Source organism: Marmota monax, unplaced genomic scaffold (genome assembly GCF_021218885.2).
Source record: "Marmota monax isolate L192 unplaced genomic scaffold, Marmota_monax_Labrador192_F-V1.1 WCK01_AAM20220418_F8-fsc00076, whole genome shotgun sequence".
Taxonomy (NCBI): domain Eukaryota; kingdom Metazoa; phylum Chordata; class Mammalia; order Rodentia; family Sciuridae; genus Marmota; species Marmota monax.
Window position 1 is genome coordinate 1,657,881 of NW_026692843.1, and position 17,580 is coordinate 1,675,460.

The window sequence follows — 17,580 nt, forward strand, 5'->3', positions numbered from 1 at the left end:
TCCCACTCATGAGGACTTGCCCTTCATGACTTAATCACCTCCCCAAAACCCACTTTGAAACACCTAGACTCCCTAGAGAACAAAGTCTTCTCGTGCCACCCATGTGTGCTACCAAGACATGGATTCTGTCTCCTGTATCCCTGTCTGGAACAAACACCCAAGTCTTTGTCCTGAACACTGAAGTGTTAGTTCTGGCACACTGCATGTGCCCAATAAATAGGTGTGCCATTCTTTCCAAGTGCTACCACCAATAGTGAGTGCACCCCATGACAGGTCTGTAGGAGCCCTACACTTGAGCATTCATACTCTCTCAGAATCAAAGAGCCACGCATAGGAATCACTATGAGACAATGAGAAAAAGGCACAGGAGTGTGAAAGAGAGATGTGCCAGGGAGGTTCTCTGGAGGCAGCACTTGCCAAACACTCATTCTGAGGCAGGGCTACAAACCACATCCTCGGGAGAGCCAGATAGGGTCCACCACCAGCAGATTTTGCATGACCCATAAGAATGAATTTTATATTTTTAAGGGTTACATTTTAGGTGGTTATATAAGTTCTTACATAATGTCCTCAATTTTGCCTCTTAACCAATAACATATTTACAATTTGATATTTTATAAAACTTTCCTGAACTCTCTTCCAAGGAATACAAAAAAAAAAAAAAAAAATCCCAAGATAGCAATCAAAATCAGCAAACTTTGCTAAGATCTTAGTGTGTCCTACATGTGCTACACTCGGCAGACACCGTATAATCTTCACAGGATGCCACTAAAGAAGATATTATCTCCACTTTACAGAGGCAGAAACTGAGCCATAGCAAAGTTAATAACTTATCCAGAGTCTCACAGCCAAGAAGCATAGAACCCGATCCCAAAAGCTGTCCTCTCAACCACCTGCTCAGCCACTGGTCCAAGTCCCTAGAGAAAGGATGTACAAGCAGAGGCTTAAACCACAGGACATCTGTGAGAAACACCCTTCCATCTGGCTGGAAAAAGGAAAGCAGAGGCCAGAAATGGGTCCAGCCATTGCCAAGTAGGAAATCATTTTGCAAGCTATACATGGTAAATGGCATGGCATATGGTAATTTCACTACAACACTGTTTATAGTAGCAAAAGATTGGAAACAACATAAATGTCCATCATTAGATGATTAAAAGATGGAATATCCAATTGGTGGAACACTAAACGATCAAGGATATTCTTTATCTCTGTTGTACTAGTCAGCTATTGCTGTGTAACAAACTATTAAAAATTCTTAATGGCACCCAACAAGCATTTCTTTCTCAAGTGTCTTGTTGATCAGCTGGGCTCAGTGCAATGGCTGTAATCTACAGACAGGGTCCACATCTGTTCCACTCCCTGCTCTGCCTCCTTGGACCAGTGACATATATGTATATTTGGCAACCAGCAACACCTCTGAAGTCTCAGCTCAGCACTGGCACACGGTCCCTTCTCCTCATTCTATTGGCCTAAACAAGCCCATGGACCAGCCCAAAGTCAAGGGGCTTTCATCGGTTAAGAAGGGAACTGAAAAATCACATGGCAAAGAGTGTGGATATAGAGAGATGAAGTAGACCAGTAAGGTAACCAACCCTGTACACCATTACAGAACAACAGCTAGAATGCAGGTGGGGCCCTGAGACAGCAGCTGCTCCTTAGTTATAGCGACAGCCAGATTCCTGTTCTCTCCCACAACACTAGAGCTCACCAAGGTGACTTCCACAACCGAGACAAGCCTTCAATGCCATCCGCCACACAACTCGATGTGGTCAAGACCTGCACTGGAAACTGCCTTGGACATGACATCATGGACGCCTGCACTGCCCACCACCTTGAACTTGATATACTGGCCATCTGCACTGTCCATCACCCTGAACTTGATGTAGTGGCCATTTGTACTGTCCATCACCCTGAACTTGATGTAGTGGCCATCTGTACTGTCCATCACCCTGAACTTGATGTAGTGGCCATCTGTACTGTCCATCACCCTGAACTTGATGTAGTGAACATCTGCACTCCCCCAGCCTTCTGCCACATCTCTATCAAGACACCCCCAGCGTGGCCTGAGGAGATGCAGAGAGGAGGTTGACGCTGTCCTGAGAATGCCCAGCTGTGCACCTGAGACCCTGTCGTGCTCAGCACCACCCCACGGGTGCAGCTGCCTGACTCCAGGCCTGTCGCTAACTGCTATGCCACCCCACACACACTCCCCAGAGCATCGTCACCCAGCTCTCTTCCACAGCTGCACATCAGGGACATCCCAGATGCTCGTCCCCTCCCAGGCTCTCCTCAATCTTATATTTTTTAAAGAAGAATTTTTCAGACTAAAATCAGAGCCACGGTGGCCGCCTTTGAAGTGAGTGATCCTATCCTAATAAAACCATGAGGCCAGGTCAGGAAAATAACCCCTAATGATCCAGGGGCAGTAGTGGGGGTGTCAGAAAAGGAGGCGACTTCAGACATCAGTAAGAAAAGAGAAGGAGAAAAATGGGCCTTCAAAAATCTTTCTCAAAATGTCTCCCCAAATTTTAATAACTTCAATTCTCAGCATGAAGAACTAACAGTGTTCAAACCAATCCCTCTGCTGAAACTACTAAACATCTGCAATAGATATATGTGAAAGCATTAGAATAAACAAGGTAGTGAAGAACAACCTGACCCAGCTCTTAACAGTGGCCAGAACCAGGGCACTACTAAGGCCAAGCTCAAAGCCACCTCAGCCCTGCAGCCTTTGTGAGCAAGCATTTTGCCAACCTGTTTGGATGGAAGGACAGAAAGTCAGCACCCCAAGCTCTCTCAGGCCGAGGCCATCACCACCCAGTTAGTTCAGACTCTGGGAGAAACCCAGAAACACACACAGCCCCCACGCCACACTGGGTCCTCAACACAGCCTTCTGACAGCTAGTCCTCTCAGTGGGCAGGGGTCCATTTATTATTGACTTCTGGTTTTACTTTAGAATGTTCGTCCTACCCGTGATTTCTTTGCTGGTGGGTTCTTAGAAACACAGTGCCAAATCCCACATTGTACCTGGGGGAATATGAATTCCCCCTGTGACAGCTCACTGTGTGACACAGTTTATGGGTTCACATGGCAGCTGAAAATGAGTCCTGTCTGTGTGAGATGTTCTGCTTATTTTAAGCAGCAGTACTGCTAAGCAAACGTGTAGCGTCAGAGAACTTCGGGTTCAAATCTGTTTTGTCAACTGTAAACAGCATAACACAGTGTTGCTTTCCTCATTTGCAAAATATGGATAACAACAATGATAATAACACCCTCAATGCTCAGGGTGCGTTGGGAGACGTCAAATACTAGGCCAAGTACCTGGCAATTTACTTAAGTATTTAACAAACGCAGCTATTGCTAGTATCAGCAGAAAGGCGATATTGGATATGATAGTTCAAAACAACAAAGAGGCAATAATAGTAATGGGATAATTAATAATACTAAACACTCAGCTAGTGGATCAGAGCTTGGCCATGAGTCTCAAACTAACTCCTTGGAACGTCCTGAGCTAGGTAGTTACAGGACTGATGTGTTCACATAGTGCAAGACGCCAGGCCAGCCCGCAGACTGTCAAAATAAAAGCCTTGATCTCTGATTCCAAAGGCCCCTGGGTCAGGTTGGGAGGTAAGAAGTGCACATTCAGGGCTGTGGGCAGCTAAGAGATCCCACAAGAAAGGAAGTGATGTCTTGGGGAGGGGGAAGAGGCGGGAGAGCACCAAGGGCCCCAGGAGAGTCAGAAATGACCTGCATGAACCGATCCGAAAATCAGGCTGGGAGCTGGGACATGAGTGTCTTCACCACCTCGGTGGCTCCTCATGCTCAGGCTGCAGCCCCAGGGGCCTGTGCCTACCCTGCCCAGCTCGCCGACGGGGAGGGGCTCTCCAAGAGGCTCACTTACTTTCTCTGACAACTTCTCCTGGCGCGGGGACACTGTGGTCGTCACTGGCAGTCTTGTCCAGACTCTTGCTTCTTCTGCCTTTTCTGTTGCTATTTTTCCCTAAAAAGAGAAAGATTCCTTTACTTCCACATGTCAGAGCCACCTGGGGTGTCAGAGCTCACCGTCCTCTCCTGCACGTCAGCCATCTCCAGCTCTGTGTCCCTGTCCCTAGAGACAGTGCCTTGGACTCTGGGGCATCTTGTAGGTAATGACGGCATGTTAAACGCAGACCTGGTGAAAGCTACGCACCTGCACATTGTTGTGATTATGAGACTGCAGAAGGCTCTTGCCCTCCCTGAGGCCCGGCCGTGCCACACACAGCTGCTGGAGCTGGAAGTGAAACCCTGGAGTTCTGACTCCAGCGTTTCCCCCACAGGGGGCTGTCCCCACCTAAATCTCCCCAAGGCCCTGGCTTGGGAGCCTGCAGGTAATGATGCTGCCCATCTACTGGAAAGCCACCTCGCCGTGGCCCAAGAAGGCCGCCGGCTGCGCTCCTGCTTCTCCTGGCGCTGTGCTCCACTGACAGCCCCCGGCACCCTTCAGCTCATGCCTCCTCCCCCCAGAACTGGCATGTGCTGCTCAGCCTCCCCGAGTGCCCTTTCCCTCACTCCTGAACTAGCTCGCTCCTGCCCCCCTGCAAGTCTCAGCATGGCCTTGCCTCCTTAAGCTGGTTTTCCTGACCTCTCCGCCTAAATCCAACCCTCCACTGATGGCTCTGATAGCCCAATGAGGGTCCAGTTGCTTCCAGGCAGAGTCTGATGTAGGAGTTTGGGTGCATTTAAGGAACCAAGGAAGAGAGGTAAGGAGAGAAGCAGGGGGAGGCCAGGCAAGTGGCCAAGCAAGGCTGTGGTCTCCTCAGCCTGAGACTGGCTTGGCTAGTCACCCAGGAGCTCTGGAGCAGAAGCCGCACACACAGTTGTCCCCATCTGAGACGAGGGGCTGCCTCTGACTGCAGACTGACATCTGGGAAGTGGGAGATGCAGCCTCCACCAGGATTTCCCCAGGAAGAGAGGAGCTGTGAGCAACCAAGGCCCAGGCCCCAGAGCCTAGGGAAAAGTTTGGGGAAAATGACAGGGGGCTCCAGTAGCCTCCTCACAGCTCCACACACCTGTCCTGTGTGTGTCATTACAGTGGCTCCATGACGTGTCTACTCAGAAGGCAGGGGCTGCTCCTGGCTCTGCTCATTGTCTACTGCCAGAGACTGTGCATAACAGGCTGGATGAATGACTGGGTGGCCAAAAGGACAAAAGCCAAAGGAGGGCAGATCCACGAGGAGAGACACTCGAAGAATAAGAGTCTCTAAATCAAAGAGACTTTAAACTGCAAGCTAAAATGTCAAAAACAGCTCATGACTTGTACCAATTAATGAAGCTATTTCAGATTACTAGTCACCTGCTTCCCAAGAAGACCCTAGTTCTTCAAGAAATGGCAAGGAACATTGGGCCCAACCCAGGGAAATCGTCTTTTGTTGTACTGTTGGGTGATGCCCTCTGGGAATAGCTTGCATTTCTCATGTAAGTTGAAACAAAGTTACAAAACTGGGTGTCCCCTTTAGAGTCTAGAAGCCAGAAAACTGACACTTCATAATGGCTGGAAGAGGACCGACTCAGAGACCTGGTCACATCAATACCTGCTCAGTGTCACCATTGCAGCGGTCCTGATTCTGTGGGTGGGAATGTCATGGCCAGTGTCCACCACAGACAAGATGGCCACTTCCAAAAGAGCCCGACAAGCAGTGTGCCCAAAAGACCTTAGTTATTCAGGAAGATTGTAGCACAACTGTTGGTGACACTGAGCCTGGTGTGGGAGGGAGATAAGGGGTTCTACCAAAAATTAAAGGTTCACAAGATGAGACCAACATGTGGGAACAGGGTGCCCAGTGGTAGTGGCAAATAGTACTGAGATCACAGTCAGGAGGGCCCAGCCACCTTCTCTGGGCAGAGACCACAGTGGTCAGGGGCACCATCCTGAGAGCCTGGCTCCAGTGTGGGGCCCGCCCCGTGTGCCCTGCATGGCCAGGGACCTGCCTTACTCATCTGGGCTCCCTCTTCAGCAGAAGACACAGTGCCACCACAGAGGAAGCTCCAGGGAGGAAACGAAGCCATGTGTGTGACCCGTGGTCACCCCCGAACAAAAGAAGGCTTCTATCTTTTCGTGTCCAGCGTCTTCCCTGAGCCCCACACGTCACAGAGCACTGCTCCAGTTGCTAACAGCGAACACGTGTGGCACGATTCACAGTCCACCAGGCATTCCTGCAGAGACTCCAGCCCTCGACCTTGGCAAAGTCTCCCAGGGGACAGAAAGCTTATTAAGAAGAGCATTTTACAGATGGGGACACCGAGGCTCAGCAGGAGGAAGAGGTCTGCACAAGGTCACTGACGGAGCAGGAGATTGACTCCAAACCTGAGCCCTTCCCAGCTGGCTTGCAGGCTCCCTTCCACAGTCCCCTCCTCTCTGGAAGAAGAAGGGCAACATACGGTCTATACAGATGAAAGAAGAAAGTGGGGGGGAAGAGACTTCAGAGAGGAGCCAGAATCAAATCAGCATCTCCATCTGGACCGCGTGACAACACAGAATTCCTTAAAAGTATCAAACTGAAGTGCCAGTGAGGGCCACATGTTCTATTCTGGTCTACAGTGACAAATATACTTCATCTGCTTAATAGAAAACCATTCCCCTCTCTGCACAAGGAGCTTACAGTAGCAACCCCCAGGCACCGAAAACCCTTGGCTTTCTGCAGCTTTGCCATTCCCCAGGAAATTCCAGCCCCAGAGGGCTCTGCGTTCCCTCTGGAGGAGGGACCTGGCCCAGGGCTCTGAGGTCCCTGCCTGCTTCTCCTCAAGGAATGAACCCCCTTGAGGAGAAAAACCCTACCAAGTGGGTCCTCGAGAGCACCCCAGAAATGCAGCCTCGAGGCCTCAGGCAGACAGTCATCGGGGGTCCCTTAGCCAGGGCCAGGGGGACTTGGCAGGTGCACACACACAGCCTCAAGGACAGTGGCTAGATATTCCTGCTCCACGTGGCTGTGAGCAGGAAGGGGCGGGATGCAGAGGGAACAGCCTTGGCCCATTCCTTTCTGAGGACGGGCAGCTCCCAGAGGAAACAAGGATCCCCAGAGGATGGCATGAATCCTGAGAGGCGGCTCAGTGGCTGAAGGATGTGTTCCCTTCCAGTCACTGGTGACCTCTGTGGTCTGGTGGGGAGGGGACACTGGGGACATGGAGGCAACAGTGAAACTTCCCAAGTATGTTTTATCAGGACCAGACCAAACCCAGGCAATCGGGCAACCAAAGAGCCCCTCCCCCTCCTCTCGTCTGCTGTGTCTTCCCTGAGAACAAGGTTGGTTGGCTCCTGCCCCTAGGGTCCAGCCTGTCATGCAGGAGACTGTCTCCACCAGACCAAGGCATGAGGGACAGTGGGGTCAGCTGGGGCCACAGGGCCTTTGTGGCCACCACTCCCATCCTCTATGCAGTCAGCAGTCCCTCCCTGACCCATAACCAGATGGAGTTCCTTATTTTTGATTTAAGGAGGCACAGTGGTACCAGCAGCAGGTAGGTGCAGGAGGGCACGGGTGGGCACAGGTAGGCACTGTGCAGTACCTGCCTGTTTCAGTTTGGGTTCCACCTGAACAGAGCTGGGGACAGGAAGGTCTGGAGAGCAGGACTGTGTCTGAGAGGTGATTTTAGGCAGCACAGTGAAAGGACAATACCAACAACTCAGGGGTGTGGCTGGCAGGACCCCTGGCGCACAACCTGGCAAGGACTTGAGGAACAGGGGAGAGGTGCCTCTGAGCTGCCTTCCACTGAGCACACTGGACACAGACCATTCAACGTCACAGATCCTCCAGAAGCGTGAGGGTATTATTGCCTCCACAGTGAGGAATCAAGGTTTGGAAATGTCACAAGCCCCTGTAAGTGGCAGAGCCAGACGCTAATGCCAGCTATGTGGATCCTGGGATCACCCCACACGCCTCACATGGACCAGGTATTCCAAATAAACATGCAACATCAGAGGTTCAAATTAAAATTTAAAGGTGTTCTATGCTGTGCCAACCATCCCATGATGCCCAATGCATAGTCAGTTGGCTGCTAGCCAGGTGGGGACACCAGTCCTTTCCCAGAGCCAGCCAAAGAAACCATGATCACAGAGCCACAGCCATAGTGGCAGAGACCTGAGTGGGCCACAGGGGGCTGAACCTTCATTGCTGACAATGCCAAGCGGGGTGCTCAGGGTCCCCAGCCCCCAGGGGACATCCAGATGATGCTCCATCTCAATCCAGGCTCCAAGGCCAGGCTTCCTGCATCCCAGCAGTGAAGGCACCAACCACCATGAAACCTGACAGCCACGGACCTTGAAGCACACAGGGAAGCATGAGCCACAGCATGCCCTGCATGAGCCATCCACAGGCTGTGTGTGAGAGCTCTGTGCATTTGTGCATACGAGGGGACTGGTCTGGCATTGCACGCTGATTGGGCTGTGCCACACAAGTGCTCCTTTCCTCTCACTCTGCCTGTGATCCCACACAGCACCTGAGATGGGTGTGACTTGCCAAGATGTCAATCAATCTGCTGACCACAAGACATCGCAAAGCAAGACTCCACCTTTGAAACCCTACTCCCTGCCTTATTTGGTAAAGAACATTCCATCAAACTCCCTTGTGTGTTTCCCCCAAATAAAATAAAAAGAATCCGGGTGCACACTCTCTTTCCAGCGCTGCTCAGTGTGGAGCTGACCCTTGGGGTCGGAGAGCAGTCCCTCCCTCGATCTTAGAAACTCATGTTTGTGTGCTGCGTGCGTGGTTTCTTCGCCGTTTTCTTAGTTATTGATACAGCCAGTTCCTCTAACCCCAGCTCATCTCGTCAGCCCGGCCAGCTGGCGAAGGGTCCCCCACCCTCTATGATCCAAGCCTAAGCCCTTATTTCTGGAACCATGGGCACAGGCAGGAGAGAATGTGCCAATGCTAAGTTGACTTTGGAAAGCATTTTGGAAAGGGCGGTGGTCTCTTAGAAAGCTGATTTTAAAAAAATAAAAACATGTCCTTTCCCTTGGAGTTTTGTAGGAAGTTGACCTGGACAAAACACACTTATGATTAAACCCAGAGTGAGCCTGGAGGTTTACTTGTTGGTTGTTTGGGTGCTATAGTACCATCATGGTGATACTGAAATATTTATAAACACATTCTCCTAATCCTCACACTCCAGCTTTCCCAAGAGAAGACACTTCCATCCAAAGGCCACACTGCCTGATGCTGGGAGAGAGATGTAGCAAAGCTGAGAAGTGAAGCACCCTGTCCACCAACCGGTGGCAGCGCACACAACAGAAAGGCCTTTGTTGACAATCACACACGCTCAGATAACAGCTCTGGCTACTTCCCCCGCAATTGAGACACAACACAGTACAAAATGCAGACTGGATGATTCTGGGCACAGACATATGAACAAACATGGCTCACTGCCCACTCTGCAAATTCCACGGGCTCAGGACGACAGTGGCCTCACTGCTGCCTGAAGAAACCGCAAACAAAGGGATACGCAGGAACCCACCTGTAATGCTACATGTCTGAGCCTACTTCTAAGCCAAGGTGCCCTGGAGGGAGAAAAAAAAAATCTTCCAATCACTTTTTCTGAGTCTTGTTTATTATTTTGTTTCTAACAGTTAAGTGGAGGGGGTGAGTTATGTAACTATGGTTTATTACTCTGTGCCATCTTATTCTCTAAAAAGAATAAGGCCACTGACCAAAGTCATCAATTTGGAGATGTCATGCAAAGGAAGCATACCTCAAATCCACTGGTGTGCCCACCATGGAGGCACGGACCATGCAGACCAGGGTCCTGGGGCTCCCTCCCTGAGCCCCAAAGCATTCCAGCTTCAGGAACCTGGAAACCATGGAGTTTAACTCGAAGCAGCTGAATAAATAGAACTAGAGGGAAGCAGGTTGTCAAGCCTGGGTGAGGAAGAACATTCTAGCAACCAGTACATTCATCCAGTGAACCAGCAGCCTCCAGATGGTGAGAGCCCATCTGTGGCAGGTTGTGACCAGGGACTGTGCATCCCCCCCTCAGTCCTGCCCAGACAGGAAGTCTTTCCCAATGACCATTTAGGTTCCTCCAAGTTGTAATGTTCAGGAATGAGCTGAGGTTCGCAAAGGAGGACTTCAGAAATTGCATGACACCTAAGTCCACCACAAACTAAGAAAGAAAAAAAAAAAGGATTCCATATCCTCAAGGGGACATGTACACACAAGCCCAGTAAAAACTAGTGGAACGTGACGTTGTAATCTGGTTAACATTGTTTTCAAATGTCATTTTCCTAGTTTCCATGCTGTATACAGCAGTGTCTCTCAACCTCCTGGGGATGTTTGGCAATGTCTAAAGACATCTACGGCTGTGACAATGACAACTGGGGGAGGGTGCTACTGACACTCAGTGGGTCGATGCCAGGGATGCTGCCAACATCCTCCAACACGCCAGGCACAAACCTCCTTGGACCTGCACACAGTTGGTCCAAGATGTCACGGTTGCCACTGCTGAGAAACCCTATGCTACAGTTAGCTAAGGTTTATCCCTGGAGGAAACTGCGGAGTGGGGTGGTGGGACCTCACTGTGCTATTTTTTCAATTTCCTGTTAGTCTGTAATTATTTTAAACTAAAAACTTAAATAAATGTTTTCAAAGATTTCATCCCACTCTGTATATCAGGGTTCTCCTCGTGGAAGACGCAGTATTATCCAAAATGCCTGGGACCAGAAGGGTTTCAAGCTTTGGAATTCCTTGAATTTTAGAATATTTGCATATACCTGATGAGATATTGTGGAGATGAGAATCAAATCTGAACACAATATTCATTAATGTTTATATTCCTTGTACACATAGCCTAAAGGTAATTTTACACCTTTTTAATAGTTTTGCATATGAACCTTTTCGTGGTGTGGAAGTTTCCACGGTGCCACCTTAGCGCCCAGCCCGTATTTGGTACCCAGTGTGCAACATCCACCCAGTGCAGAGATTCAGCCTGTAGGCTGGGGCCCTGTGTTCCCTCCTCCATAAGAACCTTTCCAAGATAATATGACACCCTGCTTACAGGCTGCTTCAGCAGCCACTGAAGAGATGCACACTCCTATGGCATCATGAGCAGTGTTCAGGTCAAGGCCCCACTCCAAGTGGGAAACCATTGTTTCCTAGCACAGTTTAACTGCACAAAACTGACCCCCTTCATCTAGATCACTCTTAAACCTGTCTCTCCCACTACTTGAGGTCCAGATCTACTGAGTGAACACCAAAATTTAAAACCAAATTTTTAAAAAATAGTAATAAAACCAGCCACAAAATAAAAATGTGAGATAAGAGTCCCAACCCACGGATGACCCTCGTGGAGAGGAGCTCTAGAAAGCCTCACACAATTCAATGGAAATAGCAAAAAGCTTGGAAGCAGCTCCCCAGCAGGCCAGCTTCCTAAGATAGTCTGGAATTCTCCAGGACCTGTTTTGGGTTTGGGGGACCCCATCCGGGTGGATGCTAAAGGCGCATTTCCTGCAGGAGCCAGGGCTGGCTATTCAATAGGAATAAACAGCTTCTTGCCCCACAATCAATCTCTATCTGCAAGACGACTTTCCAAAAGCAAATGACATCCTTCTTGCAGATTAGGGTGCACCTTGATTTCTCCTTCAGAGACCCCATTCCAACACCAACAAGTGCTATCTGTGCTCAAAGGACAAAGGAGAGCCACATCCCCATATCTGAGTCCACAGACACTGCTGAGGGCAGGTTGTGACTTTCTGAGCTATTTTCTTTAGTGGAGACAGCTGTCTCAGGAATGATGGCTAGTCACTAATAAGAGTCCCCCAAAAACAAATTGGCTCACTAGGCAGGCCCTAAACATCAGCATTGCCCAAGCTCCCTTATTTATTTCTTTTATACCCCATACTCTCATACTTCTACCTCTGACTGTTTTCTCCAAGTCCCCCAGTTTCCATGAGGTCCATGAGGGTAGGGGACAAGTTGTCTTACACTTTCTATCCCAAGGGTCTCCCCAGCACCTTGTGCTGAACAGGTTCTTAGGGATGAAAGAAGGGCTCCCAGGAGAGTGAGAACACCTGTGAGGTGCAGGTGCACTGAAAGCTACAGTCAAAAGGCTTTTGCAGCAATGGACAGAGTCAGAGGCAGCAGCAGGTTCTACTAGTCTTCCTATCTGTAGGTGAAGAAGTTAAGGCTCCAGAAGCAGAGCCAGGAGCCCCAGACCCCCAATTTGGTGAGCCCAAGACCTGGCTGGTAAGCAGTCTGAAGCTTCAGCCACCTTTCCCTACACCACCCCAGGGACTACCAGCAGCTAGCCATGCTAAGCACATAGCAGATAAAACAACAACAACAATCCATGCAAATTTTACTCCAACCATTAAACCAAAGAGCACAGGAGAAGGACTTTCAAATCTCCCATGTCAGCAAGTGACATTGAGCAAGTTACTTCAACTGTTAGTGCTGCCAGTTCCTCGTCAGTAATTCAGCAAGGACATCCACCCTCCAGAGCCACAGAAAGAACATATGAGTCTGGTGCACATAAAGACCAGTCACGGTCAGCATCCTACAAGTGGGAGCCTCTCTGTCCACTCCCATTAGCAGCCACTGGGGCTTTTACACATCTTAATTCCCACAACTTTCCCACTGGAAACAGTGGGAAATCTGGATGGTTCAGTTCAAGGTCACACAACTCATAGAGCCACCTGTGAAACACGGCAGGGCCTCATGTATGTGTAAAGAGGATGCTCAGGTAGGGACACCTTCTCAAGAGTGTCCCAACCACCACTTCCCTGCTACCCTCACTGGTGACTTTCAGGAGCAGTTTAACCAAACAAAGGTGTCATCTTCTACGCCTGGGCTCTGTGACAGAGTCCCTGTGCTTCAAGAAAGGCTCCTGCAGGGTTGGAGAATCTGGCCAGAGCCCTGGTGGAATGGCCCTTGCTCATTCCCCACTGCTGAAACACCAAGCCTGCGGCATGCACGATGAGCAAGGACCACTGGAAGGGAAAATTGAGAGAGAGTTCCACCTCACAAGGTTAGTGCAGTGAACCAAGTGGAAGTCATTCCCAAGACAGGGCTGGCAGAGACAGGAGGGACTGGAGAAGGGTGTGAGGGTCGGATGGAAACAGCCCACTCCAGGCTGCCAGCCCCGGCAGAGCTTTCCAGGACTCAGGCAGCCTGGCCTCCCCACTATGGTACACCTGGGGCACTGGGTCCTGAGCCGCACAGGGTCCCCAGCTGGGGCTGTATGGGCCATCTTGCCCCAACTGGGTGGAGGATTCAAGGGACCCACTGACAAGAGGAGGGAGGGACTGAGAGTGACACAGGCTGGGTAAAGGCACTCTGGCAGAACTTTCCACAGAGGGCCACCTGCCAAAACAGGCCAGTCATTCACATGGCCAGAAAGGAAATTCACTCTCAAGAAAACGCTGCGTGTGAAGACTGAGGAGGAAGGCAGAGCAGGAGGAAGTGCCCAGCAGAAAGATCCTCTGCCCACAGGAATGTCAAGCTTGGGGGCAAAAGGGTCCTGGCTCCCACGGCAGCTTCCCAATGTCCCTGCTCTGGTCCCACCTGAAGAGACAGAGCGGGAGTGATCCTTGCAGCTCAATGTGGGGAGCGCAGAGCACCAAGGAGGCAGATGAAGTCCCCAGGGAGCCGTGGGCACCACAGGAGGTTGGCTGGAAGCCAGTGTCCCCTGGAGGCCAGCGATGTACGGGCAGCAACCCCCCCCCCCCAAGCCCCCCAGCCAGCCCCTGCAAAAAGTTACCTGGTGGAGGCGGAGGCGACTCTGCGTATAACTTTTCCCTTTTGGGCGCTTTCTTGGGCTTGGTGGCCCTGGTGGGCGGCCTGGGTTGGGGCGGGCGCGGCTCCCGCTCCTCCTCCCCGGGCCCCTCGGGCAGCAGCGGCGAAAAGGGCTCCAGCTCGGGCTCCGGGCGCTGGTCGTGGGGCTCCCGGCTCCAAAGTTCCTGCACGTAATAGTCGGGGTCCTCGACGGTCGCGCGCTGGGCTCCGACCCCAGCCGTGGCCACGGCCAGGAGGGCCAGGACCAGCGCGGGCGAGGCGGCCCCCGGGCCGGCCATGCCCGTTCCTCCTCGCGCCCTGGCCAGGGTCCCGGCCACCGGAGCGCCGGCGGGCCGCGGGCAGACGAGGCGCCGGGCAGGGGCGCAGGCACTGCAGCGGGCGCGGGGCGCGGGAGTCGGCGGCCTGGAGGGTGTGACCGGCCCTCCCGGGCGGGGCTGGGCCGGGCCGGCGCGGGGCGGGCGCAGGGGCTCGTCCCGCCTCCCTCCTGCCCCGGGTCCGCCGTCCCGCAGCCCCGCCGAGTCCGCAGGTGTTGGAGTCCTGCCAGCCTCGAACTGTGCCCGACCTTTCTCTTCCATCATGCTGGCCAGCGTGCTGCCCCGCTGGGCACCCCTTTCCCCTGGAGTCCGGAGTTCCCCGCTAAAAGAAACTTCCAGGCATCTCTCATATTCCTTCCTTTTACAGGTGGAGAAACGTGCCCCTAGCGGAGACCAGACTGGCCAGTGGTGCAAATGCAGATAGAGCCCAAGGCCTGCGCTTCTGCCCTCCTGCTCCGCCCGGCCCGCCCCATGCGCCAGACCTGCTGGCTCAGGAGCAGTGAATGAGGAATTCCGGAGGTCCCTGGGGCCTTCCATAAACCTCCCTCTGGGCAGGGCCTACTGACCCTGGAGGACACTGTGTGTGATTCGTTGGAGAAAGAATGAAGTCACCCCAAGGACCACCATCCCAGAGTTCAAGAGGGGACATTTGATAGTCCTGAGAGCAGGTCTGCCCAGAGTACCCTGCTCTGCCTCCTTTCCGGAAAGTGCCTCCCACCTTAGACCACTGTGTGCAGGTTTTTCTTATGTAGGGAGGGACCCCACCATCCTCTCACTTATACTCTCCAGACTCGGGGTGTTTGGGGAACCAGGAACAGCTCTGCATTTCTTTTCCTACCTCAAAAAATCCTAACAAACTCTGTGACTTAAAGCAACACCTGCTTATTACCTGGAAACTCTGCAGGTCAGCAGCCTGACTCGGGTGTCTCCGTTTAAAGTCCAGGTGTGGGCAAGGATGGGGTCCTCTGCCAGCCCTGGAGGAGACTCTGCCTCTGAGCCCACTCAGGAAAGCTGAAGCTGGTCAGTTCTGGCAGTTGTTGGACGGGGGTCCTGTTTGCTTTCTGCCTATGGAAGCCAGATTTCACTGTTGTTGACTGTATCCCTTCCAGGGCTTTCCACAGGGGCTAGAGGCCTGTCTTATCCCTGCACATGAGCCTGAGTCTCAGAGCCAGTACTGGCACATCAAATCCACCGCACAGCTTCAAATCTTCCACTTTTGCCACATCTTTCCTCCTTGCAGTGAGAGAAATTCTTCACTTCAAATGGCTTATGAATTAGAGGGGCCCACAAGTAATCCAGGACCTCCACCCTCTCTCCAGGTGCTGACCTTAATCTGCCTGCAATGTCCATTCTGTAATTTAGTCACAGGTTCTAGGGATTCAAGTACAGCCATCTTTGATGGCTGACATAGGGACAAAGGACTCTCTAGCCATGGGTTGGGCTCTCACCTTCCCAGTTCCATTTGCCTTGGGATGTGATTCCAGATACCACGGAGTTGAATCTGGATACCAGTGCAAGGCCTCCATCTTCCCCTGGGAGCGTGGGGAGTCCCATTTCTGAGCCCCACAGTGGGCAGAGCTTGAGCCAGGAGAGTTGCCATTCTCTGCCCAGGCCCCTCTTACCACCTCATTCTCCCTCATTGCCCACCTAAGCCACCCAGCCAGGCCATTCTTTGGGGCAGTTTTCTGGGTTTCTAGGTCAAGTCCAAAGCAGAATGGCCAGGTGAGAAGGAGGGCTGCAGGTGAGGCAGTGCCTACTGGGAAGCACCAGGATTCTTGGACCTGACTGTCAAACCCCTGGGACATTCTGGAATACAACCAGCAGAGATTTCCAGAGGGAAAGGGGAAGAGACTCCCTCCCTCCCCTGACGTTCCATGATGTGTCCCCAGAGCTCACTCACAGGATCTGTTTTATCTGAAGCCAACTACCCCAGACAATGGGACAGGTCAGCATGGGGCTTCAGTGGCAAAAAAAGAAAGAGGCTCCGCAATGAGCCACACACCTGGAGGTCCCAGCTAGCCTGGTAGCCCCCGCCAGAGGAGCTGCAGAGATTGCCCAGGCCAAATGTGTGCCCTGAACCACCTCATCAGAGCCCTAGGGCTCCCTAAGCATGCAGACAGATGCCAGGCCCACCCAGACCTAAGGACCTCCTACGGGTGGGCTCAGGCACTCCCACCTCTATAAAACACCTCAGCTAACTCACAGAGTTGCATTTTACAGAGGAGGCTGAGGGCCCAGACCCACCCCAGGAAGCCAAGGTCAGGAGGGAACTCGGCTTCGTTGGTAGTTCAGCATCAGGCTGAGTAAATCTTGGCAGCCCCAATCCATGAGTTCCTAAAACATTGTGCTTCTTTCTTGACACTTCTAAGGTAAATAATAGAACACAAACCTGTACTGTCTGGGAAGCATCCAGAGAATGTCCCCAAGTGTGATTCTCGGCACATCCCCGGAATCAGGAAACAGTCCCCCTCTGGCTGTGTGTGCTTGTTTGTTTTCCCTGGAGAGACACATAATTAAAGCAAGCAGAACAAACAGAATGGGAATTGATTGCAGCATGCCAACTCTCTGGGGACTGCAGTCCATGGCAGTTCCTGGAGCGCCCTTTGTCTGCCTCTCTCTGGGGCTGCATGCCTGGAGATTGGTGGGAACAGTCAGAGTTCACAAGTGAAGGAAGAGAGGGTGGCAAAGCTGAGCTCATTCTCCTGGTCTCCAAGCCTCTTCTTGCCTCCCATCTTCTGCCTGGCTGCCCAGGAAGGGCACTGAATTCTTCTGCATCCCCAGTGAAGCCTTCCTAGGTCACCTTTGTGTCCCATCTATCCTTTAGCCTCTGCTATAGCTGACCCATCAAAAGTCCCAGGGCCTCTTATTCAACTTATTCTTCAACTCACCTCCTCTCCTGTTCCCACTACCACTCTTTTAGTTCAACGTTCAGAACACAGAGGCCCAAGCCAGAATATTGGAATACTGCTCACGGGGTGTCCCTGCTCTTGCTACTCTGACTTGCCGTTTACCCTGTGCTCAAGGTTCCCAGCTATTCTCCATGTACAACATCACCCCCTACTGAAGAGCCCACGCAGGTCTAATCTCTCTCCGTCTCTCTCCTTTCAGTGGGCAACAACAGTAATGCCTACTCTTTATGGCTTCCTGCACAGCATCTGTAAACTCTTTTAAACTAGTGATTATTATAATCTACTAATTTTATATCCCCCAAGAAACCAACAGAGTTCAAGAAAGAAAATCCTCAGTGACTCCTTGTTGCATGTTGGCTAAGATCTTCCATGGCATCAAAGAGGGTTGCTTTTTTTTGACCTTTGTGTTCCCAACCTAACAATGTGTCTGTTTAACTTCAGTCTTGGACCCTACCCAAAGGGCTGTGAGCATCTCTTGAAAGCATAAGTGAGCTAATGCCGAGGATTCTGGACGACAGTCATGCTATAAAACCAGACACTCCCACTGGGAGCAGCAGCTGGGCTGAAGGAAACCTAAATGGCAGCTCAGATCCCTGGTTTCT

At 51.7% G+C, this 17,580-nt stretch overlaps 1 protein-coding gene across 1 annotated transcript in view; it reads right to left on the bottom strand.

The window, feature by feature from the left end:
- Cpxm2 (carboxypeptidase X, M14 family member 2) overlaps positions 1-14,103 on the bottom strand; it is a 96,904-nt gene extending 82,801 nt beyond the window's left edge. The window contains exons 1-2 of the mRNA XM_046448854.2: positions 13,721-14,103; positions 3,903-4,001 (exon numbers count right to left, since the gene is read on the bottom strand). Coding sequence (XP_046304810.1) covers positions 3,903-4,001; positions 13,721-14,033 — 412 coding nt within the window. The 5' untranslated portion in view covers positions 14,034-14,103. The remainder of the gene's footprint in view (positions 1-3,902; positions 4,002-13,720) is intronic.
- Positions 14,104-17,580: the final 3,477 nt, after the last annotated feature.